This window comes from Alexandromys fortis, unplaced genomic scaffold (assembly GCF_014885135.2).
Source record: "Alexandromys fortis isolate MF-2015 unplaced genomic scaffold, M_Fortis_MF-2015_v1.1 scaffold_99, whole genome shotgun sequence".
NCBI lineage: Eukaryota > Metazoa > Chordata > Mammalia > Rodentia > Cricetidae > Alexandromys > Alexandromys fortis.
In genome coordinates this window covers 259028-274200 of record NW_026067982.1, presented here as the reverse complement: position 1 = coordinate 274200, position 15173 = coordinate 259028, and the positions used below count along the sequence as shown (strand labels likewise).

General features: G+C 45.9%; 1 protein-coding gene across 2 annotated transcripts in view; it reads right to left on the bottom strand.

Annotated features, from left to right (window-relative positions):
- Positions 1-15173, bottom strand: part of Slc8a3 (solute carrier family 8 member A3) — a 146181-nt gene that overhangs the window by 10663 nt on the left and 120345 nt on the right. For both annotated transcript variants that reach the window (XM_050158621.1, XM_050158620.1), the window contains exon 3: positions 5651-5754. In XM_050158621.1, coding sequence (XP_050014578.1) covers positions 5651-5754 — 104 coding nt within the window. The remainder of the gene's footprint in view (positions 1-5650; positions 5755-15173) is intronic.

Below are 15173 nucleotides of genomic sequence, written 5' to 3'. Positions count from 1 at the left end.
AGGGAAAGAAAGACCAACACCCCAGGAGGAGAGTGCAGAGCACAGAGTTCGAGCTAGCCCGTATCCTGTCGGCATAAAAATAAGCAAGAAGATGAAGAGACTGGAGCAACGTTTCCAGAAAAGGAAAACATATTAACTCTGTGCACTTTCTGCTGTAGGCTCCAAGGAGCCAAATGATCTTACTATGCCTATTGCCTCTCCTTAAGCCCAAGGGGTGGCCCGTAGGTGACTTGGAACACCAGTGCATGCTGTAAGATCTTTTGCCTCTTCAATGTCTCTCTCTCTCTCTCTCTCTCTCTCTCTCTCTCTCTCTCTCTCTCTCTCTCTGTGTGTGTGTGTGTGTGTTCAAAGAACAGATGAAATGTAAGGCATTCTTTTAAAACAGATTGAAACCGTCTTGTGGCGCACACTCCATCTGTATTGAGCACAGTGCTGCCAGACATGGAGGGCTGTTTCCTTTTCTGGTCCTGAAGTTGGATGCTGTTTGTGATGGGCTTCCACTCACGGCAGCATACTCTCAAAGTGTGTCTGTGTCCTACACAGGATCTAAATTCTGAATGAGAATCTTGCTCTAAAATAAAATCTATAAATATCTTTTTTCTCCCTGTTCCCACACATAGCTTTTCTATTTGGAGCATATGTAACTCTAAGGATAAATGACAAATGAGTTCAAATCTAGCTATCAAATCAAATCAAAACTCATCTGTGATGAGTTAGAAGGTCTCCAGGGTCAGTAAAAGTCTGTAATTTTTTTTTTTTTAAAGACAAACCGCCTTTACTGTTCTCAGCAGTCCTTCATTATTTCTCCCTGTGTCGCTGAAGTCAGTCTTTCCTTTTGAGCCCTATGTCAATCCCATTGGAGAGTCTGGTCTTAACTCTTCCCATCTTCTCTCCAACAATAGAAGAGGCAGACGAACTGAGATGCAGGGAAATCTATGACCCACCATCTTCTTGGTAAGTTTTATTTTAATGGCTAACTATGCATTTTCACACTGTCACTGGTGAAAATGGTGTTCAAGGAATTATCTGCTTCCCCTCAATTACTTTAAGTAAGGAGTCTCTCGGTCACTGGGAGAAGCTGTCAGGTTACCTTGACCCTGTAGTTCCTGTTAAGTAATGTAATGGGCATTGATCTTAAACCAAGTAATGGCACTGGCAAGAATAGAAAAGAGGGGGAAAGGCAAACACCTCTTACCTGGAGATAACAGGAGCGCTGTTTGAAAATGGGTATCAGGGAAGGGGGAGAAAGAAAAGGAAAGAACATTAAGATCCCATCTTGAACGAGGCCCCAGGCTTTGTGGTTCCTGGCAGCATAAGGGAGGCAGTGAGAGAATGAGCAAGAACACATGCAAATGGCAGCATTTGAGCATGCGCGGCAAGAACAGCAGCAAGAGGTGTGAGAAGCTGGAAAGACTGCTGAGCAGCTACAAGGAAGTTACCCCACACCTTCCCTGAAAACCTGAGTGAGTGCTAAGGATGGGGAGCACGCTGTGTGGGTGAAAAAGACACTTAGGTGGCCACTGTGATTCTGGCTAGCTATCATGAACACCGTGTGTGCTTTGCAACCCTGCCAAAGTAGCTGGACTGTTGATGGTAAGGCGAGCGTAAGGCTTGAAGGTGAGCCCCAGAGAACAATACGCAAGAGCAGGACGGTGTTCCCTTCTACCATTCCCAGCCCCAGCCTTGCAGTCAGAGCATGTTCTGCTTCCCAGTGTATCTCAGCTACCGTAAGGACCAGAGCTTTGATCTTCCCTGAAAGAATGATGTTAGGAAAGATGCATCCTTTAGACTGTGGTCCCTGGATGATAGCCCCTGTCTAGCCCTATCTCTGCACTTAGTAATGTTCAATAGAGGCGTGTTGTTTACAGTTTTGGGAATTGACAGTCTTTTTGTTCAGAAAGAGTAGGTAAACTCTGGATTCCGGGTACTCCAGAACAAAGGGACTGTCAGACCGAAACTTGTATGAGGATGGAAGATGATAAATGCAAGGTCTCTGCGCAGACTGGGGAGCAGAGTCAAAGACATACACAACACAGGATGTCTGGAGCTTCTTTTTGCTCATGCTAAAGCTCTCTTGTCTCTAGGGTAACCTGACAGATTGCCCCAATGAATGAGAGACTCATCACATGGGAGAAGAGCTTAGTCTATGCAAGGCTCTCTTGGACTTCAAAATGCACAAGCTAAAAAGAAATTCTTGTGAATTTCCCACCTCATTTTTATCCTGATTGTATGTATAACTTTATACCCCTCATCTTTGGCTCTTGTCAGATCTGGAAACATCCTGCTACCTACTCCTGCTAGAGACTGACAAGGAAGGAGAGTATGTGGGCATAGGTGGGAATATCTACAAATTGCTCCTTCTAGTAACCTCAAGGAATGCAGCTCATGCCTGAGACCCATAACTTCACATCCACAGCCGACGAAGATATGTGTGGACTCAGAATCTACATGGTGTGTAAGTAGCTGAGCCACAGTTGATTTTTCCCAGTTGTTTCCATTTAGACCATGAAGGTGATTAGTTGGCCGGAGGATATTCTCATGATATTGTCATGGGCATGCTCCTTCCATGGGTCTGCAGAAAGAACACTTCAGGCCCTAAAGTTCAGATGGGCAAGCCAGACATTCTCTGCTTCTTGTCTTTGTGGATCGGAGGGTTCTTACTGAGGAGGAACAGATGCATCTGTGAGATCCACGGAGGTCAGTGTTGAGTGACTGACTACCACCAGGGTCTTTTCCTTGTGTTCCGTGTATTGGTCCTCAGGTGAGACTTATTCATTCCTGATCAGATCCCCCAGAGACAATTAGAAAAGAAGATAGCTCAGGAAACTTCTAGGGGTGGGGCACTGAACAGGGTGTGCCAAAAGAAGCCAAAGAAGCAGCCCTCACTATTGGACAGTGCTTCCCTTTCCCCGACTTTCCCAGACTTCCTCTGGCCAGGTACTGACCCACTAACTAGCCCGGACAATGAAGCAGCTAATCTTGCCTCACTTGTGAAAGAAGTCCTCTTTCACACTCCGGGGCTTACTCTATGCCACAGAAATTATGTTTTCTCTCATTCTTTCCTTTTTTCTCTACCACAGATCATGCAGAACTTTTAATATTACCTCCGAAGCCTGTTGTGTTTGCTCAGAATAGAGTTTCCTATTGCAAGTCAAGTCATTTTTTTTAAAAAAATTCTATTGTCATTTTTGACCATGCAGAGACGATGCTAGGCTGAATGTCTAAGTCTCTCCTAGACGGTAGTGATAATGAAAAGCAATTTTCACTGTACTGTCTCTCACTCTGAAAACAGTAGTGCACCCTGCAAATCAGAATGGATTTTCATTTGACTCTAGATCTAGACAATTGGGTTTTATAACCTTTCACCTCATGGTCTGATGCCAATATCGGAGAAGAACTGAAGAGACTGAAAATTAATATCCCAGAGTCTAAGGCCTAGACCATAGGGCACGAGGCTGGGAAACCCATGCATTTCTTACCAACAACTTCCACCTTGGCACCTTGGTCTTTGGGAAAATCTGGGGGGCATATCACACAAATAATTTTCTGAAATCCTTGTCTCCTTACCTCCTTCCCCAGGGCTAGGCTTCACAAGGACTCTTCTGGGCTCTTCTTGGTTAAATATTTCAGAGGCAAAAGGCAACCTCAAATGGGGAGCAGCCACAGGTGTTTGTATTCAGCCAGGTCTATCAAAGAGCTCAAGGCTTACCTTAGAACCCTTTCTGTCCTACTGATTGGTAGGGGGCCCAAGGGGAGGCAGAAAATAGCTGTTTTAAATGTTAAAATAAAGGCATAGATGGGCTTCTAATCTCTTCCTCCTGCCTGGAGCCCTTACATGGGCCTTGGGTAGCTTTTGTTTCCAGCCAGTCATAAAGATGTGTGGTTGGTGCACAACGGGGAAGCGATAGAAATGAGGTAGGGCAGGTGCAGAGACAATTTCTGAGAATATTCCGGAAAGTGGGAGCTAGCTAGACGATAGGCTGGGATAGTGTAAGAGGCAATGGAATTAGATTCTCTTTCTTCTGGTACTCTCTGGTTGTCAGATTGGAAGGACTACTTTACTCAGCGGGCAATGAACTGTTTAGCTCGCCTTGCCCCTTGAGGGCTAGATGTGTCCAATCCAGAGCTGTCACAGAGCTGAGTTCTTCAGATGGTTCCAGTGGATGGTGATAATTGACCACCAAGCTTGAGGAGAAGACCTGAAGGGGTGCTTTGAAAGTGTTGCTGTTGACCTTACTCTCTTAGACCTGCCAGTGTAGCTCTCTGTTGCTGAATGCAAAACCGCTGAAGAATGGTCAACTCTCCTAGATGAACAGATGTTTTTGCATTCCCATACCTATTCCATCGCCGTTTCCAAAGTGGTAGCTTCTGATTATTTCCATTGGGTGAGAAAGGCATCTATCTTTCCTGGTTTCAACAACGCCAGTATCACTCTCCTAAGGATGAGCCTTTGTCTGGGATTTTGAGGCTTCTGTGCCAAGAAAACTATAGCGTCTCCTTCACTAGTCAGAGGTGAGAGGTGCCATGAGGTCTGAGCATTATTTTCACTTGCACATGCTAAGCGAAGGAAGGTATCCATCAGCTGCCCACTGGCTGTCTTTAGTGCCTCAGTGATCCAAACCACTTTTCCATTTAGGGTTCCTTTCTTTGATAATCATAAATAAACATTCTGGGCTTACTCAAGTATGTTCTTTTCTAGGGCCCACACGCTCATGGAACAGTTGAACCTAAAATGACTTAGTTTCTCTTACAAATTTTCAATTGTCCATTTTCATTATCCCAAACTGGCCCACATAAGGTACCTTACTTTAGTCTATGAAGAAAGGTATGATGGAGTGGATGAGATGTCAAAGGGCAAAAGGAGAGCTTGGGATTCCATGTTGCAGGGCTACTTCAGAAAGCCAGCTCTTTCCTAGAGAGTTCTCAGAGACCATGGTCAATTGGTATACCTCCCCGAGCCATGGTCTACCCAACTGGGAATAGGCAGATAACACACTTACCTGCAGGAAGAGCAGAGAGACCTGTGGGCCACTCTGCAAGTGAAGAGCTTGCCAAGCATTCAATAAAGGTTGGGGAATGCAGCAGAAAATGGTCAAAGCATTGTGGCAACGTGGGTCCCACCCTTCCTCCAAGGCCCCCCCCCATTATTGTCAATGCCCGCTAGATTGAGAGGTGGCAAGGAAGGGGCACAAGCATGCAACACATCACATTCCTTTCTCTTTCTCTTCCTCCCCACCCACCAAGGAGTTTTCACATTGACAAGCTATAGTATGGGGGCAGAGAATAGGGGAAAGTGCAGGGGACAGTAACAATCAAATAACTGGGTGATTATAGCACAGCACAGGAATAACTCATTAGGGCAATGAGGAGTTGAGGCTGCAGCACTGCCCAGAAGGTGGGAAAGGAGGAATATGGAAATAAACTATGACTAAGAAGGCAGAGATGACACCGAAACAGGGTGGGAGCGAGAATACAGGAGGGAAAAGCATAAAATTTTCTGTCAATAGGAGAAGGAGGAGAAGGGAACAAGAGGTGGGGGCAAAAATAAGAGTCACTTTTTCTTCTTTTTAATTGCCTCGTTTGTTTAAATTTCTTTCCTTTTTCTTTGCCTTTTCTTGGTTGTTGCTTTGATTTTTAAAGAATCTCACACCTGATATTCCACGTTCCATCCATTTCGGTTCACCAAGGGCAATGAAGAAATTCTCTTGCCTTTCGTATTCCTCCTCATCTACTATTTTAACCCTTATGGTTTTCCTGTAGGGACAACAAGAGAGAGAGTGTCGACTAGGTGGGCAGCTTGGTTGTTCACCTGGAGCACAGCCTGTAATAACCATTCCCATCACTCTTGGCACATGCAGCCCCATCCTGCCATGGTGGCCTTAGACAGGACTCTGGTGGAGTGTGCTGTCTTATTTAAAAAAAAATGCTCTTAGCTTTTCTTGTCTCCTCGGTCACAGTTGTTCTTACAGGTGAGAGGGAAAGGGACAGGAGGACAAGGAAAAGTGGGCAAAGGGAGCCAAGATGAAGGAAGGGAGTGGGGAGGAAAAAGATTGGGATCATGGTGGGGAGGAGTCATTTTAGATCCTGCCAATGGTTAGTAAGAAATAAGTTGGGCAGCACATTCCATTGGTGTCACATGGTAACAGTAGCATTTCTTTAGGCAACAAGTAGATGACCTGCCTACTGGGAATGACCCAGAACCCTTCACAGCGAACAGTGTTTCTGCAGAACCTAGGACTCCAGTCCCTTCTTTTGCCTCATTAAGAAAAATTTAAAAGTATTTATGGAGAGGAAGACTAAAGAGAGGGGGAGAGAGAAGAGATAGGGAGAAAGGGGGGAAGGGCTCTCCTAACTTTCTCATTTTTTAGCCTTTAGGGAAGCTCAGGGAACCCAAATAAGGGTTAGCTCCAATACAATACAGGAATTCCACACCATTGACAGAGGGATGCTGTGCCCCAAGGCAGACCTTCTAAACACTGATTAACTTGGGTTGAGAACACAAGGTTGTGGAGATTACTGTCTATTCCTGGGTACTAACACAGTGGAGTGTCAGTTACAAAGAAAAGCAAGTTTTGTTTTTGGAAACATACTCCACTCCAAGTATTCACCTGAGCCTCAGTCAGTCATGTGGTCTAGCCAGAGAGGTTCTAGCGGGGGTCTGGATATTTTCATGTTTGATTTCTCTTGGAACCTCAAGGAACCACAGTGGTAGTTAGTAGGTCCAGTGAGAGATGGAGCTGGGATTGCTATTCTCTGAGGTTTATTTGTTTCAGGGAAGACAGTGGAACCCAATTCTCTCAAAGGGAAAAGAGGGTAAACGACAACTTAAATGTCCTCAGATCCTTGATGTTCCTTTGACATTCTGAAGATGTGCTTCACCTTGCTACCAATAAAACACAAGCAGTGATAGCTTGTGTGTGTGTGTGTGTGTGTGTGTATTTTACTTAAGATTCTTTTTCATACTTTGTTGGGTGGACACAATCATTGAGCATTTGTAGGTCAGAGACTCCTCTGTCTATACGACGGGAACCTGTTTTGTTACCACAGGGACTCTTGCATGAGATTGAAATGAGTCTGACTTAGAGCAACATGATGATAGTTTGGTCCAGGGATACTGGCCCCTAACCAGCAGTTCCAGAGCACAACCTATCCTAGGAAGGATTGCCTGACTTCCTCTTGGAGGACAGAGCTATATAAGGTCATTCAGATGGAAAGCACAGCTCTGTCCATTCTGTAACATCACATGGGCTTGCAGGGACAGATTCACCTTAGGTCAGAATTCTCTCATTACTATTCCCCCTGCCTCCACATCTCGCTCCCCTTAATAGAAAGAGTAGCAAACAGCAGGAAGGGCTTTGATGGAGACCTGCACTTTAAGCTCAGTCAAGGTCAGGGAGAGAAATACACTTTGATGGCAGAGACATGGCAGATAAAGATGGCTCTAAGGGTTCTGTGTGGGAGTGGGACAAAGTATGGTCCAAATATATTGGTTCTCAATCTCCTGGGACATAAACTCAGCCTTGAGAATAATTTTGCCATGGAAATCTGTGCTGGGTATCTGTTTCTCACGATGTATACTACCTGTAAATCTAGCCATCTTTCTTGTCCCCATACTACATCACAGAGAACCTCTTTTACCATATTCTTAAGAGTGTGGGTTCTCTCTCTCTCCTCTCTCTCTCTCTCTCTCTCTCTCTCTCTCTCTCTCTCTCTCTCATTTACCTCACCCATATTTATTTTGCCACCCCAGAAAAATTGCCATTGGTTCTTGAAGACCCCTCTATGGATACCATGTGACAGGCTGGCAGGGTTAGGACAAAGAGAGGAGAAGAGAAAAGAGCAAGAGAGAAAGGAAACAGAAAGGTAGGAGGCAAGGGGAAGAGAAGGCAAAGGATTGGAGAGGAAGAAAGGAAGGAGAAAAGACTGTTACTGTTAGTGTGGAGGACAGGGTACTACACCTTTCTGAACACTCATATCGGCCATGCGGGGGCCCATCATCTCAATGAAGTAATTCTTGTTTTTCTCATACGCCTCATCATCAATTACCTTGATGTGAATTGTTTTGCTGTGGATGGAAAAATAAAGTATCATAAGCAAGGAGCAGAATCGGGGCAAGGCAGCTGGAGAAGAGAGGGAGAGAGAAAGAGACCCAAAAAGGTCCCAGTTGGCCCCAATTCCGCAAGGGCATGGAGGAAGGTGCTGTCCTGGCCCCCCTCCTGCCTCAGGGAGTCCCCTTGGGTTTCATGTGGCTGCATGTTACAACCATATTTGAAGACTCCATCAAAGCTCGGGCTTTACAGCCAAAGGTTCCAAGTTCCAATCCCAGAAATGCTGTGTGATCTCGGGCAAATAGTGAAACCAATATAAACAAGACATATATCTTTACCTACTATCAGAGATTATGCAGCACCCCTTCTATCCAGTAAGGGTATGTTTCAAGACCATTGAACATGTGAAACCATGCCTAGTCTTGGCCCTCATACATGCTACTTGTGCATAAGTATGATGGCATTTACTTTGTAGATTAGGCACAATATGAGATTAACAACCAATGATAAAACAGAAGGATTACACCATTGCCAGTTGGGCATGGTCATACACATTTGTAACCCAAGTACTCAGAGGTTGAGGAAGGAGGGTCTCAATGAGCTTGGGGCCAGCATGGATCACACAGTGTGTTTGAGGACAACTGGACTACAAAAGCAATTCCACATCTCAGAAACAAAACCAAAACAGAAATACCCACAACACACTATAATAAGAGTGATTTAAAATTTATAAATGGTTTATTTCTGGACTTTCCCTTTAGTATTTTCAGACAATGGTTTCTCATAGGTGAAAGAGAGTGTCTGGTTCCCACAGTTAAAATCTAAAACCTCTAATGCCTATGCATTGCATATAGCAGTGAGTTCACTGTGACATTTTCAGAGATACATATATCATGCTTGCCAGCATCCAGTCCTCACAGCCGCGTCTCATCCTCTCCTCTCTCCCTATTCCCCACAGTCCCTCTGGAGATTGATTAAAGGCTTCTGCATACATAAGAATGTTGCACTCATAGGCCTTCTCAGAAGGTTTTTTCTTCATCGCTTTGCTTTTGGGACAAGGAAGATTTTTTTTTTTTGCCTTCTAGAACCAGTAGATGATGACTGAAAGTGCGTATTTTATAGAAAGAACAGAAAGAGAGGGACAAACAGGCCTGTGAATTCTGCCCAGAATAGTAGATGCTCTCTCCTTTTTGTGTGGCTGTGGAGAGCACCGGGGTCCAAGAGAATGGTTAGCTTTGTGTCATACATTGTCTAATTCACAGTGATTGGGAGATGCTGTCTACAGATGAGATGCTGCAGTGTAGGGATGGGAGGGCAGGCTACTTAACTCTGGAGCTGTCTGAGCTGGGATCGGTGTCTAAGTTTTATGGTGATCCATTGGCCAATGCCAACCCCAATAACCCGCATAGCTCTGTGTATGAAAATGTATTATTTTGTAGAGCGAATGTGGAGGTAACTATTTTGTGCCACCTACCCACCCACCCCGCTGCTTCTCCTTTCTGCAGAGGTAAGCCTATGCCTCCAAGCTATTGCTTATGGTGGGGGCATTTCAGGACCAGACCCAGTTCGCACATGTCCCCTCCACTGGATGCTATTGTGGCATAGAACTGCATAGGCATGCGGAGCTGTGCAGGACCCTGGTCTACTCCCATGAGCAGCCCCCTTCCAGACATGCCTCTAAGATTGACCTTTGCAGACAGACAGAGGCCTTCTGTCCCAATCTTTCTTTTTAAATCAAGCACAGCTATCTTTATAGTCTAACTTTGCACGGACTCTATTCTCCAAAGCTAACCATAAGAGTTTGCTTTGGTGTCTACGTTTCCTCTACTAACCTCATTTACTGGGTCCATCCCTCTCAAAGTGAGCATAACCATTGCCGATCTTGCCTGGACCATGCCACCAATGGTTATGAAATGACACTCTGAACCTCGATGGCCTGTATATCCATTACAGTCCACAGAACCCAGGGTAGCTACCATGGAAAGCAATGCCCTTGCAGTCTGTGAAAACCATAGCACAGTGATTTTTCTTCTTCCAGGGACCGATAGACTGGGTTGAAAATTTTTTTCCACCTTCCCTATCTGGGTAGCCTTGGGCGACTTAATAAAGACCTCAAGACGCAACCTGTTTCAAATGTGAAGTCTCCAGGGCAAAATGACACCACAGCGTTTGTTCCGCGGTGCCCCTCGAACAACAAGGAGGCACACGGAGGGAAGCGCATTCTTTGCCGAGGGTTTAACAGCTAGAAACCATTATCATTAAGCATAACAATAATCCCAGCTTGAGAGTCATATATAAGGGGATCTCTCCATCTGCAGTCATTAAGTCAGAAAATAAGGGGGGAAATCAATAAATAGTGTTTTCTGCAAATACAAGTCAGGTCAAGAAAGGGCTGGCTAAACCAGGATAATAGATGCCTAAATGGATTCTTACAGGGGCTTGGAGTGCTAGGGGGCTACAGGAAGAGACTCACTCCCATTCTTTCAAAATCTGGCGTCTGCCATTATCAGTGAAAAGCTCGGGGCTTTATAGAACAGGCTACACAACACGACTTGTGTTCGTTTTGGTTTCTAGAGAACAAATACACAGGCAAAGAGATTCCACGGAGACTGTAGTAGAAGATAAGAGAAGGGAAGACAGGTGTTGAGTAGCAGAAGGAGGAAACGAAGCTAGCTGGCTGGAGAGACCAGCTGGAAGGTGGGATGAATGATGAAGGCAGGGTGTGGGGTTCCCCCACTGAGCTCATCTGTGGGAAAGACATCACATCTGTTTCCACGGAAGGTGTCACCCTGCCTGGGAGGCTGGAGAAAGCCCTCGCAGTTTCCCCAAACTGACAACATTTTCATTTCTGTCTCCCACACAAGTGAGATCACAGAACGTTAACTAGGCGTCACCAGCTGGGCCTTGAGTCCTTTCCAAACTGGTTCCTTCAACTTCAGTCAGTGGCAAAATCGTCTACCACTTGGCTCAGGCCCTAAACCTGGAACCACCCCTCTTCCTGGTCTTGTTTTCTCTTTCCTCTTCCCTTCTCTCCACCTGCTATCTGCTCTAAACCCCCTGACCACCTCCCTTCCTTCTGCTACCAAGATCAAGACCCCACAGCCTCTCCCTTGGACTCCTACAGCCTCTGAAGAGACTCTTCCTGTTCTTGGTTCTGTTTCTTCTCTCTTCAATCCCTTTCCCATATAACGACCAGAGCGGCAGATTTAAAAGGCAATGTAGCCAGATTTGGTGGCACGCACTTGAAATCCAAGCACTCCAGAGACAGAAGGAGGATTGCAAAACTTGAGACCAGGCTGGCCTACCTAATTACAGGCTAACCTTGGCTGCCCAGTGAGCCCCTGACTCAAACACACAGTCCTGATCCTGCCATACCTCCTGCAGCTGGAATAAACAGAACCCCATGTCCCAGAGGAGCTTCTCCATCCAGCTGCCCTAAACTTCAGGTCTCTCTCATCTCAAGGTCCCCTTGCTCTCCTCCCAGGCACCCTCGTATTTCTGCTTCTCAGATCGGGTTGCTTCCCACTCAGGGTAAGCTTCCTCGTGTTCCTTCTCTGGAATGCTCTTCACCTGTGCCTGAACTTATCCTTGTCTGTTGGGTTTTCTTGTCCTCCTTACCTCTTTGAAGGAGCCTTCCATAGTCACCTTAGCCCCTAGAATCATCCTCCTACTTAGACTCCATTGGATTTCACCACACAGTAGTGATGTTCATGCTTGAAGTTAGCCTGGTGGTTACTGTGTCCTGTCGGTCTGTTCCTACTTGAGTGTAGGCTTCAGTCCCTGCCTGGAACACACCCAGCACACAAGAAACCCTCAGAAAGACCTCGTAGAGTAATTACTGTTGAGTCAGTTGCTGAGACACCTGGAGTCTTATGTCTTTCTTCTAGAAAAAAATGTGAGAAAGGACAAAAAAGCACTTTGAAGGTTACCGTGACGCCATGCCCAAGGATTCTAAGGGACACAATGTCTGAGAGGCCTTCAGCTTACTTAACCTTCTCCATTTGTCCACTTTGGCAAAGACGGTGTCCCTAAGCAATATGGGAGCCATTGATTAGGGAGAGGAGTTCATAATGCTTCATTCTGTGTTGCCAGTTTTTTTTTTTTTTTTTTTTTTTGCAGCCCCGTGGCTGCTTCTGAGTGGACATGGACATAGGCTATCCTGATGAGCTGTCTGGAGAGCCAGCAATACCATCTGAGGCTACAGGGCCAGCACCAGCTACTTCTACTAGCCTTCTGCTGGGAGGTGCCGGAATATATGGTGTTCCTGCCTCAGGACCTGGCTGTGCCTCTTGGAGATGACTCTCCTGGGAGATCTCCCAATAACCCCAAAGGGATGAGGAAAACTTTTTCCAGGCCTGGTTGGCCTCTTAGAACATTGCTTTTTGTGGAGGGCACTCGAACCGAATGATCCTCTGAGCTTCATTACTTTCGGATGTTGAATTCCTTTAGCTAGAAGAGGCAGAGGGGCAGCATTTGTTGATTGAATAAGTGAAGGATACATCAGAGAGCCACCCTGAGAGGGAAGGAGCCCTCCTGGAAAGTGATCTCTGCAAGGGCCCTGGCCAGTTCCTGTCACCGCAGAACACAATCCCCAATCTTTATAGCAATGAGTATAACCACGTCTCAGCTCTGTATTTACAAGCCCCACATTTGCCCCGAATCCGCCCAAGGGAGTGGGGTGGTGAGGCGACAGGAAGATTCACTGCTCAGTTCCCTCCTTCTTCCATGTCAAGATGAGAAGTGAAAAACCAGCAGCGGTCTAGGAATAGACGGTTGCTGTGCCCTGAAACTGATAAATCCCCTTCTGGGAAAGGCAAGGGGAATAATCTATAAAATAATTTATTTAACAGTATGTCTGCTCCCTGCACCATAGACAGAAATGGCTGGTTATCTGATTCATAGCTTTAGAGACATTGGGCCTCTCTTTCTGCCTTTCTTTCTCTGGCAGGGCTCTCATTTTAAAGAATGATTTTGACCCAAGCAGGAAAGAATTTCTTTTTATTGTGTAGACATAAAGCTTCAAACCCAGGGGAAAGCCTTCTAACAATTAGGAAGAGAGAGCCGCTGGCTCCATAGGACCTGTGTCAAGCCCTGTCAAAATGGTTCCCCTTCCACGTTACCTCCTTGTCTACTTGAGATCTACAAGCCTCTCATTGCAGGTGAGAAGTTTCAAGGGATGCCGTTGAATAGCAAACCTAGGAGAGATGACTGCACCTGGGCTAGAGAGAGAAACTCCTTCAGTTAGAGACTCAACGACATGGGGAGATTCACTGAGGCCATAGGCATTTTCCTGACTGTACCAGACACAGACCAAAACTAAAGCAGGGTTGCAAAACCAGCAATCCTCCTGGTTCCACAGAGCCTGCTGCTCTTGGGGCAGTCACGATAGACAAACTTCTGGAAGAATAGAATCTCAAAACATGCTTTTCCTGAATGCAGGGAGGCAGAGGTCGTGATACTTTCACACGAACTAAGGAGGCTTGGGTGCACAATGTAAGGAGGCACCAGTGATTTCAGCACTCAAGCTAAGTGGCATCTTAATACTGCATTAAAAAAAAAACAGAATTAATGGGGGAAACATCCATCATGAACGAAATGTCAAATTTCAGATGAGGACCGCTTCCCAAGCTTTATCCTTACTCTCCTCTTAGCCTGTTGAGGCATTCTTGTGCTACCTGGTGCCTGGCGGCGTGACAGCAAGAATGATGGATTAGGAAAGCAGCCGACTTTGTTCTTTCCCTTGTGTGCGTCCTCCTAGGCCACCTGCTCTTATCCACGGAAAGCGAGAGACTCCTCTCTGGGATGTTTATGGGCAACAGTAGGAGCAAACCCCCACAACCCTTGCTTTTTGTAATTGCAGATCCCTTTCAAACAAAAGTGTGAATGTGTGCAGGTATGAATGTGTGTGTGTGTATCTATGTGTGTGCATGTGTATGTGCTTATGAATGTGTGCATGCGTGTATGTGTGTGTTCAATGTATGTCTGTGTGTATGTGTGCATAAGCATGAGCATGTAGATGTGCATGTGTATGTGTGTGTATGTGTGTATATGTACGCCTGTGTGGGTGTTTATGTGTGAGCATGTCTGTGTGTGTGTGTGCATATGCACGTGTGCACATCTGTCATACAGGGCTCCTCACTCATCCTCAGGGACTGCTTTTCCCGTCTTACTGCTTGCATGTCCAAACTGCTCCTACTCTCTACTGGCTCTTCCTCTTTCTCACTTTCCCTCTACAAGAAGGCAGCTGCCATGCATCAGCCTAAAGTGTTCTGTAGGCCCATTCTCCAGTGTGCTCTCTGTTCTTACGCAGTAGAAGAGCAAGCCAGAGGGTGGGATAGATAGAGAAGATGGCGAGGATATGGTCCTTGAATTGTGCCTAGATGGATGGCAGCTAGTTCTCTGTGACCCTAGCTCTTCCCATCCTGTGCAGTCAGGCTGTGGGAACTGCACACTTCCCATTCCTCAGCACGGCCCCGTCTGCTGGGACCTCCTGTTGGTGACACCATCCCCTCAAGTCACTGTCACCTCAAACATGGATTCTCACAGTAGCCACCTAACTCACTTTTTGCTCCTGTTCCTCATGTCCTGACTCAGTCTTCTCTCTTACCAGTCAGAGTCTTTCTGTAACTTTTAAGAGAAAATCTTTAGTATTTGTGTGTTGTTGAACTGCTGACCAAGGATTTAAAGATAGGTCCAAAAATGAGTCCTATCCTGCTGCCCAGAACTCATTGTTCAGAAAGAGTTTTGATATGAGAAGGACTGTGGTACCAGAGCACTCAAAGTGATAGTGGTGTTCATAAAAAAGAATAACGAGAAAAGAATAGATGATTCAAAATTTAAAAGAGGAGGGCCTTGATGTGCCACTTTTTATTCAAGTTCTGTGAACCAGACCCTGCCACACTTGGAATACAACTGAAACTGAATGGGGTGGAGAGATGGCAGCTGTTAGGGGTGTCTCTGCTCTTGACAACACCATGTTCTAGTCTCAGCATCCATGTCGGGTGGCACACAACCGTCTCTAACTCCAGTTCAAGATTTGATACCTGCTTTGGCTTCTGAGGGCATCTGCAGACTGACATTCTCTCTCTCTCTCTCTCTCTCTCTCTCTCTCTCTCTCTCTCTCTC